This window comes from Triticum urartu, chromosome 3A (assembly GCF_056163025.1).
Source record: "Triticum urartu cultivar PI428250 chromosome 3A, HENAU_Tu73, whole genome shotgun sequence".
NCBI classification, from domain to species: Eukaryota; Viridiplantae; Streptophyta; class Magnoliopsida; order Poales; family Poaceae; genus Triticum; species Triticum urartu.
This window is the reverse complement of record NC_141875.1, coordinates 617,652,227-617,672,852: the sequence shown is the minus strand read 5'-3', so window position 1 is coordinate 617,672,852 and position 20,626 is coordinate 617,652,227. Positions and strand designations below refer to the sequence as shown.

General features: G+C 46.2%; 3 protein-coding genes across 5 annotated transcripts; 2 read left to right on the top strand and 1 right to left on the bottom strand.

Annotated features, from left to right (window-relative positions):
- Positions 1 to 4,012: 4,012 nt before the first annotated feature.
- On the bottom strand, positions 4,013 to 5,373 carry LOC147980822 (serine/threonine-protein phosphatase 7 long form homolog). Its single transcript, XM_087516965.1, has 4 exons — positions 5,281 to 5,373; positions 4,766 to 5,203; positions 4,383 to 4,675; positions 4,013 to 4,304 (listed from the first exon to the last, which is right to left on the bottom strand). The coding sequence occupies exons 1-4, from the start codon at positions 5,371 to 5,373 to the stop codon at positions 4,013 to 4,015; spliced, it is 1,116 nt and encodes a 371-aa protein (XP_087373091.1).
- Positions 5,374 to 10,014: 4,641 nt separating this feature from the next.
- On the top strand, positions 10,015 to 17,434 carry MAD1 (mitotic checkpoint family protein). Of its 2 annotated transcripts, none has more exons than XR_007300037.2 (17): positions 10,015 to 10,407; positions 10,700 to 10,799; positions 11,142 to 11,302; positions 11,446 to 11,643; positions 11,722 to 11,814; positions 11,975 to 12,097; positions 12,565 to 12,800; positions 12,962 to 13,133; positions 13,611 to 13,706; positions 13,800 to 14,003; positions 14,409 to 14,571; positions 14,925 to 15,012; positions 15,096 to 15,165; positions 16,224 to 16,352; positions 16,424 to 16,462; positions 16,823 to 16,986; positions 17,070 to 17,434. XR_007300037.2 is itself a non-coding variant. In XM_048709392.2 (17 exons), the coding sequence occupies exons 1-16, from the start codon at positions 10,180 to 10,182 to the stop codon at positions 16,910 to 16,912; spliced, it is 2,190 nt and encodes a 729-aa protein (XP_048565349.1). In that variant the 5' UTR covers positions 10,016 to 10,179; the 3' UTR covers positions 16,913 to 16,957; positions 17,070 to 17,434. The 2 variants fall into 2 exon arrangements, 1 of the variants encoding a protein (XP_048565349.1); XM_048709392.2 differs by having other exon boundaries at positions 10,016 to 10,407; positions 16,823 to 16,957.
- A 340-nt stretch (positions 17,435 to 17,774) lies between these two features.
- On the top strand, positions 17,775 to 19,975 carry LOC125545455 (putative beta-1,3-galactosyltransferase 8). Of its 2 annotated transcripts, none has more exons than XM_048709395.2 (8): positions 17,775 to 17,924; positions 18,019 to 18,284; positions 18,364 to 18,548; positions 18,633 to 18,899; positions 18,991 to 19,078; positions 19,177 to 19,302; positions 19,387 to 19,496; positions 19,572 to 19,975. In XM_048709395.2, the coding sequence occupies exons 1-8, from the start codon at positions 17,919 to 17,921 to the stop codon at positions 19,733 to 19,735; spliced, it is 1,212 nt and encodes a 403-aa protein (XP_048565352.2). In that variant the 5' UTR covers positions 17,775 to 17,918; the 3' UTR covers positions 19,736 to 19,975. The 2 variants fall into 2 exon arrangements, with proteins under 2 accessions (XP_048565352.2, XP_048565353.2); XM_048709396.2 differs by having other exon boundaries at positions 19,587 to 19,973.
- The last annotated feature ends 651 nt before the right edge of the window (positions 19,976 to 20,626 follow it).

Below are 20,626 nucleotides of genomic sequence, written 5' to 3'. Positions count from 1 at the left end.
GCGCCGAGCGCCGCGATAGCCAGCGGGCACGGGAGAGGGATGCGGCGGAGCAATCCGCGCGCCGCCGCCGCGGGATGCATGCAGGCAGCCCAACGAGGAGGAGTGGCTCTTTGCATGGGTGTATCGCCGGACACTCACGACGACGAAGACGGACGCTCGCCGCCTCCGACGGAAGGACGCCAAGGCGCTCTGGCTTGCTATTGAGCAGGCGGAGCGCGAGGCGAAGGAGGCAGTTGCGGAGGCGGTCGGGTCGCCAAGTTGAAGCGAGGGCGGGATAGGGCGGTCCGTCAGATGAAGGAGCTCATCGTCCTCTCTGACTCCAACGACGATAGCTGCACCTCCTCCTCGGATGACCAAGACCCTCCACCAGCCACGGACGCCTACAATTGCGCCGGCGACTGGAAGGGCAAAGACCCGGCAAGGAAGTGGTGATCCTGCCACCTCCTCATATGTTTATATCGTTTTTAGTTATAGAAGTTTAAGAACTTGTTTGCTGACGAACTAAGATGATCTTTTGGATGTTGCAAAGTTTGTTAATATCCGTTTGTAGCCGATCTTGTGTTCGTTTGCAGCCGATCTTGTGTCCGCCGTCCAAATCCGACGCCTCATCGCTAGCCAGAAGTGAAGTTTGCACTTGGTCGGAGCCCAAGACTTCCAAAGGGCTCGACCGCACGGGAACCTTTCAAGGCCAGCAAAGAACGCCTGGTAAGCCGTGGTTGCATAATATATCTCAGTCGGCGTCCACTTTCAGATTATGCGATCCAGCAAAGAACACATGGTAAGCTAATGGTCTTTGAATTCAAGCGAGGTTGAAACAAATGCATTATGTTTGACAAACTTTGATCCAAATTTGGCCAAATGCAAACAGTGATTTCAGCTCTTTAAATATAATTCAAAATGACCTTCAGCGATCATTCCCCCACAACCTACAACTTCACCCGCAACAAGCATGTCGTATAGGCCAAGGTTGTGAGAACGTTCCATTAAATGTCACATTTGGGTGGCCTATATTGGAGCGGAGTTGAATGTTTGGAATGAGATAATTCAACGTATTTTGAGAAAGATGCATTTTTGTGGAACATGCGTTCGAACATGTACGATGCTCTTGTGTGGTTGTTCTTATTTAACCCTTTTTTGCGAATACTTCTTTAACCGTTAACATCATTAGCGAGTGTGATCATTGCATTGGCCAAGATGGCGACTAGCCCCGCATCAAAAGGCCGATGTTGATCCTCACGAGGGGACCGGTGGCAAGGCACGTCGGCAGGTTGCATGGCATCCCCAGAAGGAGTTTTTCTACACGTGCCTTCCCTCTTACGTAAATCAGGTCACATTCTTTGGAAGGGTGATGTTATTTTTCATTTTACTTACCCTTCTATGTCTCCGGTGGATGCTAATCTCGGCGGGCATGTTTGGTCATATTCAGTGTTAATGGAAACAAGACATTTCAAGATGCGTGCAACTTTTCATCCCGCATCACCTTCGTTTCCGACCAACTTCGGCCACCAGACCACCGCGGTCTGGCACTGGACACCACCGCGGACTCGTTGCACCTCACCGCCGCCTGTAGCACGCACATCGTCATCTTGCGTCACACCCTTCATTGTTGCGCCAAGGGAGCTCACCGTCGACTTGCCTCCAACTCCATTCACTGTCTCCTTTTCTCGTCTCTTTTTCTCGATTTTTTTTCAAAACTATGTTATTATTTGTAGCAATTTCGAAAACTATAGGACGTAATGCAAAAAAACCAAAACTAATAGCCCGTCAGCCATTCTTTGGCCGAAGTAGTACTTTTCGGCCACAACTAGGCCGAAGTAGTACTTTTCGGCCACAGCTAGGCCGAAGTAGTACTTTTCGGCCACAGCTAGGCCGAAGTAGTACTTTTCGGCCACACTTAGACCGAAATAGACTTTTTGGTCAAGTCTAGACCGAAAAGTCACTTTTTGGTCAACCCTAGGCCGAAGTTGCATGGCTCATGCTGAATTGTATTTTGTCGCCACCCGTTTCCCGCCCACCCCTTCCCGCCACCCGTTTCCCGCTCACCCCTTCCCGCCACCCGTTTCCCGCCAACCCCTTCCCGCCATATGTTTCCGCCACCCGTTTCTCGCCAACCCCTCCCCGCCAATCCGTTCCCGCCTTATTTTCCCGCCAATCCCTTCCCGCCTTATTTGCCCGCCAATCCCTTCCCGCCAACCCTTTCCCGCCATACCGCAGTTATTCTTTCCCGCCATTTTCTCCTCTGTATCTATAAAACCCCCTTCAGGCGGAGGTGGATAAGCATTCCAGTGTAGTGTAGTCGAGATGTCCCATTATCCATTCGATCGTAGTTTTCACCCTGAGATGAGCAGCACTCTACTGAGTCTAGCTACCGATTTCAGGATGGACAATAGGATAGTTCCATGGGACGAACTCACCGGTAGTGACACCATAATGAATGAGTTGGCTCACCAACTACGTAGGTCTGGGTGGCCTGAAAGGACCTATGAGGAGGTACGTCAAGAACTTCTTAGGTTGCATAAAAGGTGGAAGAAGGTGGTGGAGACGAAGAGTGAAACTTTTAGAAGGACTGTAGAAAAGCATCCATTTTTATGGACTGAGGAGAGCGAGGACGACGATGATATCTTCATGCCGCCGCTTCCGGGTTCTGCATCGTCGAAGGGCAAGAGTTCTGCATCGTCCAAAGGAAAGAGTTATGCATCCGCGAAGGGCAAGAGTTCTGTATCGACCAAGGGCAAGAGTTCTGCATCGACGAAGGGCAAGAGGGCTGCATCAACGGAGGATGACGATGATGACTTCATGTAGTATGTAAGATGTATTCCAGTTGTACCGTTTCATTCAGATGTATTTGCATTATTAGTTTGTATTGTATTATTGTAGGGCATTATGTTCTATCTGAATTTCATTTTGTAGTATGTAAGATGTATTGCACAAGTTCAGCCGCACTGTTTAATTCAGATGTACTTGTATCTTAATTAACGGTTGTAGTCTATTTGGAAATGTAACTGAAATAAGAATGCGAATTAATAGTAATATGTGTCTCGCATACATAAAACAATATATGTCTCCTGATCACATAGAAGCAAGTGCGATAGTAACACATACATGAAGCATGTCTCATACATAAATACTGACACACAACTGCGAATAGTCTGAAACTAACATAGATAATGAGTCATACATAGATAGATAAGCATATCACTGCGGGGGACGACGACGAGTCTGGGTCTTCCTCGGGCGAGGACCCGAAGGCGATAAGCGCTGAGGCGGTGGACGAGGCTCGCGATAACCACGACCATAGTTAACCTCGTCTGTCACGGTCTGTGTCTCCTGCGTCGGTGGTGGTGGAGTGTGAAACACTGTCTGCGAGAAGCCATAAATGTTTGTAGCTTGGTCATCATCCTCGCGGTCGCCCTCAAAGTACGAAGCACCACCACTAAAGATCGGTGACTGCTCTGAATGCATGAACGGTTGCGACTGGTTGCCGCCTGCGGTAAAGTAAGCATCAGTGACTGATGAGAATGCAAGAACGATTACTACACTGTTCAAAAGAATGTAGTGAGTAGTGTTACCTAGATTCATCTGCTGATGCCAGTAATCGCTCCCTGGCTATGAAGGAGGTGGCTCATGCCAGGAAGAGCTCCCTGGCTGTGAAGGAGGTGGCTCATGCCAGGAAGAGCTCCCTGGCTGTGAAGGAGGTGGCTCATGCCAGGAAGAGCTCCCTGGTTGTGAAGGAGGTGGCTCATGCCAGGAAGAGCTCCCTGGCTGTGAAGGAGGTGGCTCATGCCAGGAAGAATCCCGCGTAGCTTGTCATCAAGACGCCTCAACCATGAGACGCCCTCTCGCGGTGGGATAGTTTCTCCCCTCTGAAAGCGCCGCATTAAAGCGGAAACCTCCTCTCGCGCCTGTAGTGTCAAGTCACCCTGTACACAAAGAATGAACCAATTATATGCTCGTTGTATGATAGACACCACGAATAGACAACCAAGCGAATATGTTCAGATTAACAAAAGACTTAACATATGAGAACCAAGGCATTTACCGCGTGGTGTCTGGTTCCCACAACAGAGGCAGTTGGGTACATATCGCTGGTGAGAGGGGCTTCGATCTGATCAGTAGCAGCTGATGGAACCAAGTAGATCCTCGTTGTATGCCGGTAACGCTGCAGATACAACCCGAACATTTCCCAGTTAAAGGGCCGAACCTCATCCCAGATATTTGTCGCAGCGGTAGTCCATTCGTCAACGTAAGGGGTAATGCTCTCTCGCCAATAAGCCATGGACTTGTTTCCTCCTAGGCGACTGTCCCTGAGATTGACATGCGCGATACATGATTAGGTATATTATGAATGCAGAGTTGCCAACTAAAATAGTATTAGTACTTACTTGTGCACGTGGTCTGGCAAGTGTGGAATATCTGGAATCGCAGGCTGTTGATATAGACCGAACTGTCTCATCACCCTATGAAGAGACATCTCCTCAACCGTCATGTCGAACACCAACTTGACCTTGGTCATCCAAAAGTGCCGATCTCTAGTGCACAATCCAGAAATCCCAACTGGGTACCTCGATGATATAGCCTGAGGCGAGTATGGCTCCCAAATAACTTGATCCTCGTGCAAACTATCAAACTGCGCCATGAAGGACGGGTAGCATCCCCTAACTTGAGTATGCGCAAACTGTCTCTGTGCATGAAAACAAATAAGCATTAGTAATACTATTGAATGGCAAGAAATAATTGAATTAATTGTTACTTAATATAAAAGTACCTCTCGCCGTGTCCAAACAGATCCCATAGTAGGTAAGTCGCCGATAGCAGGCACATAAGTCCCAGCTAAGTCCTCCAAACCAAAAGGTTTATCAATGTAGACATAGGGTCGTCCAATAGGGAACCTCTCGTATGACCAAAGCTGCAACAATAATGAACATCCAACAAGACTAGATTTTCTAGACTTCAACAAGCAAGCTTTGCACAGGCCTCTGTACGTAGCCGCTAACACAGCAGAACCAAAACTCCTCTGTAGAATATCCGCAGGGCAACGTGCGTCAGCTATCTCTCGTGCAATACCGATGAGTCGTGCATCGACAGTGGTCACGTGGTTCTCCGTAAACATTGTCTTGCCGAATAGCCAAAGAATATATGCCTCTAGGGACCGGTCAATCTGAGCCTCCGACAACTGAACGTCAGGATGTCCTAACGAGACAATCTACATAGAAACGTAATAATTGTATGAACATCAGACAACTAAAAAACAATATTTGTTTAAGTGGCCGTGATGGTTACCTGAAACTGGCTCAACCATCTAAAAAGAGGTCCATGAGGATCGTTGTCTATAGCCCTAGCAGTCGGGACTGCAGCCAAAAAACGGGTCTGCATCGCTGCTTGCCACCCAGATTCTGCCTCTAAGGGACCTATGGCAGCACCGGCCAGAGGTAATCCCAACAAGTAAGACACATCCTGTAAAGTAGGCGCCATCTCTCCCCAAGAAAAGTGAAACGTATGTGTTTCTGGTCTCCATCTATCTACTAAGCAGGTAAGGAGTGACTTGTCGTAAGAGAAACGTCTCACTTGCCTCTTGTGTAACTGCAATGGTTCACCTGCCTCATCTAAGTCCGGACCATCAATCCACTCATCCAATGTACCCTCAACCAGCCGTGCCAAGGGTAGAAGTCCAGCCCAACTTAACCTACAAAATAAAGAGATTGTTAGCGGTTATGAAAAGTATGTGAAACATAGTAAGTCATTATATGGTCTCCATTATATGCACACATACCTATCAACCCATGAATTGTGTATCAGCCAGTTAGTCTTTGGGGTACGAGTGACCAACACGTCTAAGTTGTTGCCCGCTTCCGTAAGAGCACCCCGGTGCTTTCTATCGATGTTACCATTAAGCAACGGATACGAAGACATATCTGCAATTCAAACAACAAATCTCAGGTGCAAATAAAACATAGTATGACATATTACAAATTATAACATAGTCTTGACATATTACAAATTAAAACATAGTCCTGACATATTACATATTAAAACATAGTCCTCACATATTACAAATTAAAACATAGTCCTGACATATTACATATTAAAACATAGTCTTGACATATTACAAATTAAAACATAGCCTCACATATTACAAATTAAAACATAGTCCTGACATATTACATATTAAAACCCACTACGGCACATTATATAGCTTGTGAGTTATTTCTTCCTCGTCCGCCCCTTCGGCCTCGACTGCCACGACCACGTCCGCCTCTTGCTCCTGTTGTCGCAGCCGTCGATGTGGAAGCACTCGTCGATGCGGAAGCACCATCTTTGTTCAGGTCGAGACAATATTTCATCCTATGCCCATAAGCCGCGCATAACAAACATTGTCTGGTTGCTCCACCAGCTTCAGACTGGTCCATATCGTTCCAGATGCGACGGGCCTTTTGTCTGGCCCTACTTGTTCGCCGAAGGTCTGGATGCGGGATGTATACTCTCTCACCGTCGTTTACCTTGTTGAAATTGCCGACGACTCTAAACCCTGTCATCTCGCCTGTCCAGGTGTTGAGCACTGCCTCTTTTAAATAGTATGGGGACACGAAGGATATAGCATCCAACTGAATCTGGCCACAGGCAGCCAACACATGAGAGCAAGGTAGGTGCAGCAACTTCGGTTTGTTGCATGTACACTCACACGTTGGATAAAATTCCGTTCCAATTTTTACCTCGTGTGTCTTCACCTCATTTCCAGAACCAAAACCATTGGTAGGAAGCTGAACCTCATACCTCCTTTCTTGATTCCCTATGAGTCTGACACTGTGCTTCTTTGCTTTCTCTATCTTCTTTGCCATGTATTCCATGACACGGCTACAATAAGGTGTGTTCTGATTATCTTCAATATATTTCTTTGCTAACTCGTGCCTTTCTCTGAAATATCTCAAAGTGCCATGGAATACAGCCTCCAAATAGCTGTGAGTGGCAATGCTCTATTCCCTCTCAGCACAAAGTTATACACCTCTGTAAGATTGGTTATCATGTGGCCATACCTAGCTCCATGTGTGTCATGCAGCAAAGACCAATTCATTGGAGGCTCTTTCTCTATCCACTCAGAAAAATTCTTTATTGCCCTTCCCTTCTTTCTCTTAGTATTAGGAGGGTCAATTGCTGGCAAGTCACAAAGACCAACTGGCTCCTATAGCTCCGCGACGAGTGCTGCTAATTTAACCTGATCTTCTTCCATTTTCTTCCTTGCACGGACCTGCTTCTTAGTAAACTCATCTACTTTTGACCAAATAAATTCGTATTTCCGCTGCTGGCTCTGCTTGCATAATTTTTTGAACAAGTTCATCAACCGCTTGTTCTTGAACTGTGAGAAAAAATTAGCCCCAAGATGGCGCATGCACCACCGGCTCTGCAAGTCCCTCCAAGGTGTTGGTTCGTCATCTGCTGGATTACGAAGTGTCTTCACGGCCTTCAATATACCAGCATGTCTGTCATGAATGACACACACGTTTGGTCGGTCCTTCACGATGGCAATTTTCACTTGGCGGAAGAACCATACCCAGCTGAGAAAGTTCTCACCCTCCACAAATGCCATGGCAAGTGGGATGATTTGATTGTTCCCGTCCACACCAATAGCAGTCAGGATTTGCCCTCTATACTGACCGGTCAGGAATGTACCATCCACAAATATAACAGGAGGACAATGCCGGAAAGCTTCAATGCACATAGCAAAAGAGAAGAACACTCGTTTCAACACCTTGAAATCTGGTATACTTAGCAACCTCATGTGTTGTACGTTCACATAAGTGCCGGGATTCCTCTCCTTCAGTATGCCAAGGAGACGGACAACATTATCATATGAGTCGAAGAACGTCCCAAACCTTTCCTCCATAGCCTTCTGCTTAGCCCTCCAAGCCTTCCCATAAGGAATGACATAATTCCATCTGACCTTCACTGCTGTCTGGATGTGTTTTGCTTCCATATCTTTCTTCTCTACTATCTCAGTATACATGAGTTGCGCAATGAGACTTGAAGTCAGGTTCGGATGCTTCACCAGCAGGTTCTTCCTCACACAATTATGTGGGACGACAATGATGACAACCCAGTGGATGTCATACTTCGGCACGTGCCCGTGCACCTTCCCAGGACAACTTGTTTCAACACATTTCACGGTATAGTTTGTTGGACTTGATATGTGTGTCCGGAAAACCCTCTGTGTAGACATAGCCCATTTTTATCACCGCATACTTCAATTTTTTCTTTGTATCAAACATAGCCCCTATCTGTACTTGGTTCAGATTATACTGCCATGGAGTCTCATGGCCATCGTTCACCGTAAGGCCGGTGGATATGTCCTGCTCCCATGCAGAAGGAATCGGTACCTCCACTTCATCCTCAGAATTTTCAGAATCCAGTTTCTCCACCAATCCATCCTCGTCCTCTTCCTCCATCACCCTCTGCATTTCATCCCCTTCCTCATCCCCATCAGCAAAACCAGAACCAGCTAATATTATCGACTGGCTACTCTGCCCAGTATCAGGACCACAGACATTGTGTGGCACGTAGTCTGACTCTTTCTCGGGTTGGCTAGCATCCACATCTTGTGGCTGTGACCCGGATAAAACAATCTCGTTAACCACTTCACTGCCTTGGCCGGGTTCATACCCCCTGTGGAGTTGTACGGCATTCTCCTCCTTCGGTACAGGTTGCACAAGTGCATATGGGTGGATTCTTCGGTCTCGGCAGCGTCTTAACAGGGACAACCAATGTTGGCTCCTATCTACTGGCATCAACTCCCACTTGACATTTTTACAAGATTTGGTCCACAATGCGTGAATACTGACGGAACATACTTCAGGATCCAGCCCGAAACTAGTTGTCAACCAGTACTTCAATTGTCTAATGTCCAGTCTGTCCGGGTTTGCTAGTGTCATGACGCCATTTTTAAACTCGCTAAGATCAACTCCCAACTCATTATATCGAACGTTACCAGCGCCGTAGTAAACATTCAAATTTACTGATTCAGACATTTTCACCTGTCAGACATTGTCATCTTCTCATTAATCACAACGAACACTAATATTACCCGCTACACTAACTACGCGCTAAAATGCCACCACAAACATATTAACTCTAACTAATAAACTATACAATTTAGAGAAAATTTGTGACGCCATGGTTATACCTTCGAAGCGTGCGTCTCTTCCGGTCACCGGCACCGGCCACCGGACAACCGCAGCGCCGCCCACTCGACGGCCGGAGGTTTAACTCCGGTCACCCCACAAGCTGCTGCTCCTCCTCACCACCACCTCCTTCCCAACCGGACCTCCTCCACCCCACCATGGCTCCTCCCCCAAGCGCACAAAAAACTAACCCTTAACGAAAAAAAACCATAGGCCGGTGGAGAATGCTATGATCTATCTATTCTGTGCCTTGGTTGTGTAAATGAGTGCAAATTGGAGGAGATCAGGGAGGAGAGGCGAGCTCTACAGAGAAGAACGAGAAAGAACAGAGGCGACCGAGCAAGAGGAGGAAGGCGACGACGGGATCGGCCTTATCCAGACCTTTTCGGTCTAGGCCTGACCGAAAAGGTTTTCGGCTGCGGGCTGGCCGAAAACGGCCCATTTTGGTCTAGGCCTGGTCGAAGCTACTATTTTCGGCCCACCCCACCCCTCTTCGGCCCAACTGAGGCTCATTTCGGCCTAATGCTGGACGAAAAGTCCTTTTCGGCCTAGTTCCGGCCGAAAACTACCACTTCGGCCACCACAAGGCCGACAGGGTAATATTTTTGATATTTTGGCAATGGGTACTATAGTTTCAGAATTAGCTATAAAAAAGGTCATAGTTTTGAAAAAAAAATCCTTTTTCTCGCCGGTGAGGCCAGAGGTATTTATGTTTTTGGCTCAATTACATTCCTACCTTTTCTTGGTAAAATTTCTCCACAAGTTTCAACAAAGCTCATTGATTCTTGACAAAAAAGAAAAAAAGAAACAACACAACGCATAATGCATCGATTCGACCCTAAGAACGACCATTCGCTATTCGCTCTTTCCCCCATTAAGCACCAGGACCATCGGCGGCGCGATTTCAAACCAAATCCCTCCTCCTGAAACCTTTTCAGCAATCGTCACTCGCGAATCCCTCGCCGCCAGAACCCTAGGAAGCTTCTAGAACCCCTGCGAGGCCAGCGAGATGCTCCTCCGGACTCCACCGCAGCGGAAGCGGCGGGCCGTCCCCGACGCCGACCCCGACGCCAACCTCGACCTCGACCTCGCCGCCGCCGTCGCCGTCGCCACCGGACGGACCCCCGTCTCCGACCGCCGCCTCGTGCCCTACGACCGCCCCACGGCCCTCGTGTCCGCCTCCGGCGCCGAGGAGCCCTCCGACGACATGGTCTGCACATACCACTGCCGTCAGATGGTGAGATCGCGTCGTCCCTGTCTCCATCCGTTTACGGTCTAGCCCTGTGTAAGCATACGAGTTATGCAATTTGTGTTACTTGACCTGCTGTCACTCAGTGCCATGTATTACCAAGTTTGTTATAGTTGAAGTTATATTTGGTCACGCACGCTACATTGATAAGCTCTCTGTTGGTTATATTTTAAGGATCTGCAGAGAAGTACACGCTGCGAAATGGAGATCCCTAGTGTGATTAGTTATATGCCACTTAGTATACATATTGATGTTTTTTCCATGTGTACATTTCTGATAGGTGAAATCGGAGTTCGTGGTGGCACTGGACACCGCGGAGAAGGCGGTTCAGGAGTATCGAGTAAAGCTTGACACATTGGAGAAACAGTTATCCAAGAGTGGTATGCTTTTGTTTACATGATTTTGTTCTGAGCTTTTTATGAATACAGTTCATTCATTAAACTGTTAGGTAATTATATCTGTTGTGGAAGCAGGGAATAAGTGTTTGAAATATGCATGGACGTGTAGGCCAAATAATATACTATACTCCAAGTTACAGTATATCATAGTAATAAGTTAACATTTGTTGGGAATAGGAACTCCATTCTAGGAAGAACATGTAGGTTCTGCTTAATGCTTGAAGCTATCTGAGGCTAGAATTTGGATGTTAGTATTATCCTGTTGCAAGCCATTTGATGCATTTACTTACAAACAGATAAACTTACTTGCTCTTAATACTTCAGAGGATGAAAGGACTACATATCATGATAAACTGAACTATGTCGAACAAGAACTAGCAGCAACAAAAGGGCGGGAGACTGCATTGCAAGAACGGTTATTGAAGGAGCTGGGCGAGTATCAGGAGCGATACCGACAGCAAGTCAGGAAGATAGGGGAACTTGAGGTATACATTTTTTCCCCTTTGGCACATGAATTCCATCGCATCGCTGTTGTGACAAGCTAGTCACACAGTCACATTTTTGTGTGCCTTATCATATCCATGTTTATTAATTGACATAACTAATCATAGGCTTGCTGGTGCTGCAGGTTAAACTCAATAAAGAGATTGATTCTCGAATTAGCGCCGAATCATCTTCAGCATCTGCACAGGAGTCGGTCAAGGAGTTGGAACGGGCTATGCAGCGGTCATCTGAAAATTCAGAAAGGGAGAAGAAAGCCCTTCAGAAGGAACTTTCATATATGCAAGATGACTCAAAACTATCTATCTCTAAACTTAATGCTGAGGTTTGTATTATTAAATTCTTGTGAACATTGATTCTTCACTGCATGTTGGCTTATCTATCTGAACATGCCTGGGCGTAGCTTGAAAGAATGAGCCTCAGGGCGCAAAACTCTGAGAAGGAAGCAAAGATGTTAAATGAGCAGTTGGAGGACTTGAAAAAGCAATTAAATGAGGTAAAGTAATGTGATTCACATGATCATCGCTGATCAATATGTCCCACTCCTTTTTTCCTGCCGTGAGAGCCCTCATCAGATGCTCAAACTTGTGCTCATTGGTTTTGGTTTTACATCTTGGTACAGCAGATACAATGATTAACATTATGTTCTTTGTCAGTGTCTTCGCGAAAAGAACGAAACCGAGCTCAGACTACTGGATTCTGCTCCTTTGTCTGTTCAGCGTAATCCAACAGATGATCAGAAGTTAATAAAACTTTTGCAAGAGGAGCTCCGGAACTATGTGAGCATTTAGCCTTGATGATGATAGCTGATGTTATGTGAATATTTGATGGCATGCTTGTTTCATTTACTCCTTGATAAGGAAAGCCAATTTTATGACTGTCAGAATTATGTAAACATCAGTGTTGCACATTGCTGTAAGCTTACAACATGCTTAGCATTAAGCACTGATCTAGGAGAGCGTTTTGTTGCCCTATGTGTGGCTCTCTGAACTGCCATAGTAGAAATAAAAAAGTTGAAGCTATGTAGGAAGCTCTAATCTTAAAACAAGTGTGTTTGAATGAATGAATGGCTTCTTTTATGGGTGGCTGTACACCCTAAAGCATTTTGGTAGTGCATTTTGTACCCTTCAATTTTAGACATATCTGAGTTTTTTTTCCTGTTATTATACAGCTTTTCAATAATAACCTGCCATGTAAAATTCTAGAATAAGAAAGTGCTGTATCTATATGATTTCTGTATATCCAGGAAAAAGAAGTGCACGAAGCTAGAAGATTAAAATCTTCCCACACAAATGTTGAGCTGCTAAGTGAAAAGCTGTTGGAGGAGCAGAGTCGAAGGAAACGAGCCGAAACAGAACTATCTAAGCTGCAAGAAATTGAAGCTAAAGCACAGAAGTTGGAGCTGGAATTAGCATCATGTACATCATTACTTGGCAACATACCTGATGTGTCTTCTTACAGCAACATTGCAGATTTGCAAAGGTATGAGTCCATCATCACTTTACCAAAGAAAAATTCTGCTATAACTCATCGTTATTAAACATTATTCAGAGTACTATCCTTTCCTATGATCATAAACAAAACTGCGCGACTAGTAGATTTGATAAATTCAAGATTTATATTGTTATTTGAACTGTTGACAGGCAAGCATTGACAGACTTGAATAAATTGGGTGAAGTAACATCACGGTTGAAAGAATTGGAGGTTACGTTGGAATTTGCTGAGATCAGCAAGCAACGTGCAGAAGGTGAAGCTACCCTTGCCAAAGAGAGAGCTGAAAGTGCTAGCAGGGAGGTCAAGCGGCTTGAACTTCTGGTATTGTCTGCTGTCCCCTGCTACAACTGCGGCCTAGGTTCCCATTTTTTCCGTGTTTGCAATGTATACCATAAATACACTTGTAGTCCCATACTCCCATTGAACTTATGCTGTGTAAGCTATCTTATTAAGAGATACTCCCTCCTTTCCGCTTTATAGGTCCTGCACATATCTCTAGGTTGTCAATTTTACTACTGTAATGTGAGTTGTATATCACAAAAGTTATACCATTTGAAAATATAACATTTGAACTTTATGATGGTATATATTTTATAATAGATAAATCCTATTATATTGGTTAAATTATCGATCTAGGGATACACATAGGCATTACAAACTGGAAAGAGGTAGTACTCGCAGTTATGAATCTTCTATAATTATACATTCTGTATTACATTGAGTGATCATCCATTTATATGTCAATAATTCACATTGGCATGCTTTACTTTCCCTTTATGACTTATTTCATTTGAACAGCTTACTGCAGTGAGTGAAGAAAGAGATAGATTACGAAAAGATCATAATATGTTATCTAACCAAAAAACTAGGGATGGAGATGACATGTCATCCAAGGTTAGCAGGTTCTGTATTCTTAACATTGGTGGTATGTGCCGTTACAACTTTCTTAATTTTAATTTATAATGCCTCTTCTGGGAAACAATGCAGAAAATGGAGTCAGATCTATCTCAAATGGAAAAGGTAGTAAGAGAACTAGAGACCACTCTACACGAGCAGAGAGAACTAATTAGTCAACAACATGCGGAGCTCAATCTAATGAATGAGAAATTGAGCATTGAAGCAAGAAAAGCAAAATCATTGGAGCGAGAGGGAGATCAACTGCGCTCTCAGGTGGCATTACTCGAGTCTAAGGTATGTACTAAGGATCAATGTTTACAGAATACGATCAATGTTTAATAGCCAGTGGCCAATCTAGCTTCTCTCGTTAGCAGGCCTGGGCTACTCTGGCTGTGGGAGCTTGATCATATGCTGCCTGCAAATAAAACACGAGTGTAGAATTGTTATCTAATTTTGAATTTCAATGAGGCAGCGGTGAATGTTATGCTGAATGACTGTTGTGTTCATATCTGTTATAGTTTGTTATAGTACAGTGCTGTGCAGCCGAAGTTTTAACTAGGCATGTCATCTTCCTTCAACAACAGAGCTAGTTGCGGGTGCAACTATGAATTATGCTATGAAGTGTACTAATTTAACCTATAGTTATTTGCTTTGTGTATTATGCATCAACGCCATGAAAATTCTTGTCATATTTGACAGCTGGGTCATGGGGATTACTCTGCCTCAAGCACAAAAGTACTTCGTATGGTGAATACTCTTGCAATGGATAGTGAAGCAAAGCAGACAATAGAAGCACTGCAAGCTGAGTTAAAGAAAACAAAAGAGAGGCTGCAGGCAATCGAAGAACTAAAAGGGCAAGCTGGTAAGTGATCTTATGAATTCTTTTTACTACTACAATCTCCACGTGTTGTTTGAGTGTTTGATTTTCTCTTTTGCTTACCAATTTTTCAATTCAAAATTTCATGTGAGAATAATATCCACTGAGTAGCATGCAATAGTTAGTTTCGGTTTTTTCCTTAGTAAATTTGTCATTGTACAATTTCTGATAGCTTGCTCTTTGGTGTAGTTGCATTTCTATCAAAAATAGACATCTGCATTTTCTGCCGAATAACTTGTTTGTCAATATATCATGTGCTCCGTATGTTCAAGCTCTGAGAGACCTTGTCTGGTTTTGCTTTGAATGCATTTATGCTGGAATATTTATTTTACTTGCAGATGCTGGAACTGTAGTAGATGCAAATGTTGCTGAAAAGCTAGCACAGCTTAAAAATCAAGTTGCCACACTAGAGAAACGTGAAGAAAGGTAGTCTACTTTATTAATTTATATCTGTATAAGCTTCTGTATACTGATTTGTTGGAGAGGACCTTACACCTGCCTGGAAACAGGTACAAGGCAGTGTTTCTGGAGAGGATCTCAGTCTTCCGAAAGGCTTGCTGCTCGCTTTTTGGTTACCAGGTGTGATGCGTTCAACTCTATTAATTTTTCTGTTAGCTGTCTGAATTTCAAGAAGCAATGCGTACTTGTGCAGTAGCCTTAGAGCTTTATTTTAGCAGCCGAGACATCTTACTGTTCAAGCTACTTTTAGTAGCAGTATTTTCGCTTGTACTGTTCGGCTGTTCCCAAATCAAGTCAACTGTTCTCCAGTTGTGAGCTTCTCTTGATAGACTAGCAGTTTTTTGACAAAGGAAGCTGCATATCTGGCTTTTGAGAGTTAAGCTTAAAAGAGTCATGCATTGAGATAAGGAAAATAAGTCCAGCTGGCATCCCCCAATTATCTGGGGAGTAACTTCCACCCCTAATTTCAAAGCGGTTTAAAAATTGTATGCCAAATTTCAGGCAGTACAGTTAGGCAGCTTCCTGATCCTGCAATCTCTTGCATCATGGGTATAGGACGAGCATTCAGTACTGAGTTATCTCCTCATCTGTCCATATATCTGATTCATGTCAATACCAATTGGTAAAACGGAAAATCCATTGCAACCTAAAATCCAAAAAACTTCACATGAACCGGGAGCAATTTCTAGAGCCGTTTGGAAGTGTCAGTTCAGGCCATGTGCAAGGGGGCTGAGGCAGTGGAGTCCAGAGGAGCTCCAGCAAGCCGAGCTTGGTTTGGCCTGGGCGTCTGTCAGAGCTGTTACACTGAGAGGGTATCTTGGTGAGGTAGCAGCCCAGGGTTGACTGGCCGAAGGCTGGTGATAGAAACACCACCTTGATAGCAAGGAGGTGGAAAAGAACTTTGTATTGGGAAAGACGTGCTTTGATGAACGAAGAGGAGTTGGATACAGGAGTGGATGTTTGGTGGGTTTAGAAATGGAAGGGGAAGGTGTCGGATTGATGGGTTCAGTTATTTTGCACATTTTGAATTATCAAGCCATGTAATATCATATGCCAACTACGCTATTATGCCACAATTCTCATTATTTTCCGTTCGTCCAATTTTATCTTGTTACTTGGTTCTAAGTTCTAACTATTCTCAGCTGTTAAACATCATTTTTCTTATTTTGTGTTTTTAGATAGTGATGAATGATGAGCAGCAGCCAAATGGGATTCATGTAACACGATTTACTCTGCAATCAGTATATGCCCAAACTGATGATGAAAAACTCGAGTTTCTCTATGAATCAGGAAGCACCAATATAGTGGTAGGTTTATTACATTGTTGAAATGTTCTTTTGTATAGTTTAACGGAACATTTATTTGATCTCAAATACAGGTCAATGGCTACACTTCTCAACACGAGATTGCTCAGCAGGTATTCAACTTATCCATTACACTGAAGCGTTTCCTTTTCTGGAATGTTCTACAAATAACCTGTAGTGCTGTTACAGTTTATAAGAGTGTGTAAGAGGCTTAACAGATTTAGTCCAGTTGGTGTATTTAGATCTCGAGCGTTCTTAAATTGTGCACCAAAGTATGTTGTGTGATACAAATTACTGTGTAATAAACTAATCTAGGTATTAGATAGAAAGTATCCAGTCATACAGTTACGGGTACGGTGAAGTTAAAACTCCTGCAAGTATAATTAAGTAAAGGAAAGTCTCGAATTGTTTTTAGTTTGGTATTGAACCAGAGTTTGATTTACTGATTTTGATGATCTAACCATACTTTTCAGGTTGATATTTTCATAAGAAAGATGAATTCCATCCCAGCCTTCACTGCTAACCTGACAATGGAATCCTTCAACAAGAGAAGTATATGTTGAGGGCCAAAATGAGTGAGAAATCATATTCCTCTATTATGCTTGTAGGTATGCTTCGATCTAAAGAATGTTTGTAGGTACGATGCTTTACCCGTAGATGGAAAAGAATATCCCCTTGCAGAAACTCAAAAGCTTACGTATTATCTTTGCATTCTCTCAGCATACCCGTCAAATTGCAATGTATTGGCGGTTAACAGAAGTGTGCGCACGAATCCTATCAGATCATCTTTTTGGGGGAGGGATTACTTGCAGTCGTATGTTGAAGGATTCATTCAAATTCCAGCAGATGAAGAAGTTGAGTGGAAGGCTGGTGCTGGTGGTATGGTACTATCAGATGGATGCCATTTTGGTTCGAACAATGTAAATACGAGCGCATACAATGTAATCCCTGTGAGTTTGGTGAACTAGCAACTTGATAACATCACATCTTTTGTGTGGGGAAAAAAAGCATCAAATGTACCGTGCAGTTTTTTTTTTACCTATGACAACGCAGGGCAGTCGGTAAATTCAGTGAATCGCTATGCATTGAGCTAGTTTTATCCGTGGCATGCTACGATTATCCTTTGTAATTCTTTGCTCTATTGAAAGCATGGTTATTATCCTTTCAATAAAAAAAGCATGGTTATCCTCACGTGAAACATACCACGACTCAGCCATGCCTATCACCATAAGCCGGCAGCCGTAGCGTAAACCCGTGTTTCCTGGCCAAGAACTCCACAGCCACGGCACAGTTTGAAATGCAACATAGGCGTGGCGTTCTTACCACGAACTGGGTGAGCCAGCCGGCCTCGTTCTCACACTGTCGGCATGAGGCGCGTCACGCAAACTGAACCCCCTCGCGGTGCATCCGCAGGTGCCCGGGGCCAGGGGCGGGCAGATAACCGGCGCTTTTCATAACGCGAGACTGCACTGCACACAAATAAATCACCTCGTTCAACAGGTGCCCAAGCCACTCGTTTCCATCCTTCTGGAGTTTCGAGTAGCCAGCCTGCTAGCTGCTTCTGGCGCAATGATGGTGCGTGCCCGGCCGTGCGATCGGTCCTATTCTAGCTAGTTGCTGAGTTAATGCTGGTTCCGTGTGGCGAAACTGATCATTGTGGGTGTCGCAGGCGCAGCCGCAGCTGGAGAAGAAGGTGCCCCCGCGGGCGAGGCCGCCGCTGACGGGGAAGTCCGTGGCCGCGCTCTGCGTCGCCAGCTTCGCCGTCGGCCTGCTGCTCAGCGGCTGGATGCCGCTCCTGTCGGCGCCGATCAGCACGGTGGACAAGACCTCTGCTCCCGGCTGCGACGACAGCCGCGTGAGCAAGGGGTTAGCCGGGGAGAGGCATGACCCCAAGGGTATCATGAGCGAGGTGTCCAGGACGCACCATGTCATCCGGTAAGCATACGCGCCGTCCACCATGCATACAGCACTTGTGCACTCATTGCACGTTTCTGATGGATCCGCACCTCCCCAGGTCGCTGGACAAGACGGTGTCTTCTCTGGAGATGGAGCTGGCCGTGGAGCGCGCCCGGAGCGGCGTCGCCGGCGCGGCGGGCTCGTCCAAGGCCCTTCAGAAGGCCTTCGTCGTGATCGGCATCAACACGGCCTTCAGCAGCAAGAAGCGCCGCGACTCCCTCCGCGAGACCTGGGTGCCCTCAGGTAGCATACATGCACGCACTTGGCGTTGGCACCGGTGCAATGCAGCAACGAATTACACCATGTTTAAATTGTTCATGGGTGCAGGGGAGAAGCTGAGGAGGCTGGAGAAGGAGAAGGGGATCGTGGTGCGGTTCGTGATCGGCCGGAGCGGGGCGGCGGAGGGCGGCGGCGGGGCGGCGGACCGCGCCCTGGACGCGGAGGAGGCGGAGCACAAGGACTTCCTCCGGCTGGACCACGTGGAGGGCTACCACGAGCTGTCCTCCAAGACCAGGATCTACTTCGCCACCGCCGTCGCCACCTGGGACGCCGACTTCTACGTCAAGGTCGACGACGACGTCCACCTCAACCTCGGTACGTCCTACGCTACGCACACGTGCATGCAGCCTTGTGTTGCTTAACATTTCTGCCAATTTTTGACCGTTTCTGCTCTTTAATTTGGCAGGGATGCTGGCAACTAGGCTGGCCAAGTACAGGGCGCGGCCCAGGGTGTACGTCGGCTGCATGAAGTCCGGCCCTGTTCTGTCACAAAGGTACAATAATCCGAGCGAAATCACGTGCCAAAAACTCGGAACCCGATGAAAATTGCTGCTGAATTTGCTTCCATCCATCTTGTTCTTGTGGGTGGCAGAGGGGTGAAGTACCACGAGCCGGAGTACTGGAAGTTCGGGGACGTCGGGAACAAGTACTTCCGGCACGCCACCGGCCAGATCTACGCCGTCTCCAAGGACCTCGCCGCCTACATCTCCGTCAACCAGTAAGCCATCTTTTTTCCTTTTCTTTGGAAGGCAATCTGTGAGACATTCTGACGATGTTTGCATCTGCGATCGACTGTTTTCAGGCCGATCCTGCACAGGTTCGCGAACGAGGACGTCTCCGTGGGCGCGTGGCTGATCGGGCTGGAGGTGGAGCACGTCGACGACCGGAGCATGTGCTGCGCCACGCCACCAGGTCCGTACGCCGAGCCACGAGCATGTCGTTCTCTCTTCGCCCATGCGATGCGAGCTTGCCTGACCGGAACAACAGCCGTGCGTTTTGCAGACTGCGAGTGGAAGAAGCGGGCCGGGAACGTGTGCGTGGCGTCCTTCGACTGGTCCTGCAGCGGGGTCTGCAGGTCCGTGGACAGGATGAAGCTCATCCACGACGCCTGCGGCGAAGACCAGGCGGCCCTCTGGGGCGTCGCCACCTGATCTGGAGTAGTGGTCGGAGTAGCGCATCGGCCGGCCGGCCGCGCTGTTTAATGTAGCTATAGCTTGATTTGGAATCCGATCACTTTGATCCAATGCTATTTCTTCTTCCAAAAGTGAGGGATAACTCGACCTCTGCATGAAACGATGCACATAACCATTCTATCATACTCAAGTGACTCAACTTTATACTAGATTTAGTACAAAGTTAAGTCACTTATTTTAGAACGAAAGAAATATTATTCAACAGACCCGATAAAACAAATACATGATCCATTCAAAATCATCTTCCTGACAACCACAATCACCACATCTACACATTTTATGATGTGCCCTGATATCGTATCAAAACACATCATCTAATCTGTTGGCCTCACCAAGCCTCCTGCTGGCACCAACAGGGAAACGACACTCTAGAATCAGCCGCCCCTATCTTCCACCATCTCACCTTCAGGAGCGACCAACACATTCATCTTACCAGGCCATTTTGTCGTCGACGCCACCACGATGTCAGACAACGCCATCACTTGCGCGCGTCCATCAACACACGTCGTCACTGTTGCAATAGATGCAACACCGCTCCTCCTCTTGTCCCCTCCAATCAGCACCTGCTACAAGACGATGCCTCCAAGAGGGAGAACTGCCCCGAAGGCCTCGTCATCGTACGATCAGGGAGATCGAGATCTAGGGTTTCCCATGGAGCAGCCGGAACCAGGTGACGATGAATGTAAATGACGATGCCTTCAACAAGGAAACACGCCCAAGACTCGAGCGTTGCCTACCATGACTGAGGTCGACACGGATTTCATCGGCATTCACGCCACCCCAAACCAGCAGCTGCCTGGATCCACGGTGTGAGCCATGCCGTGACGATGCATGCAGCCGCCGGATTGC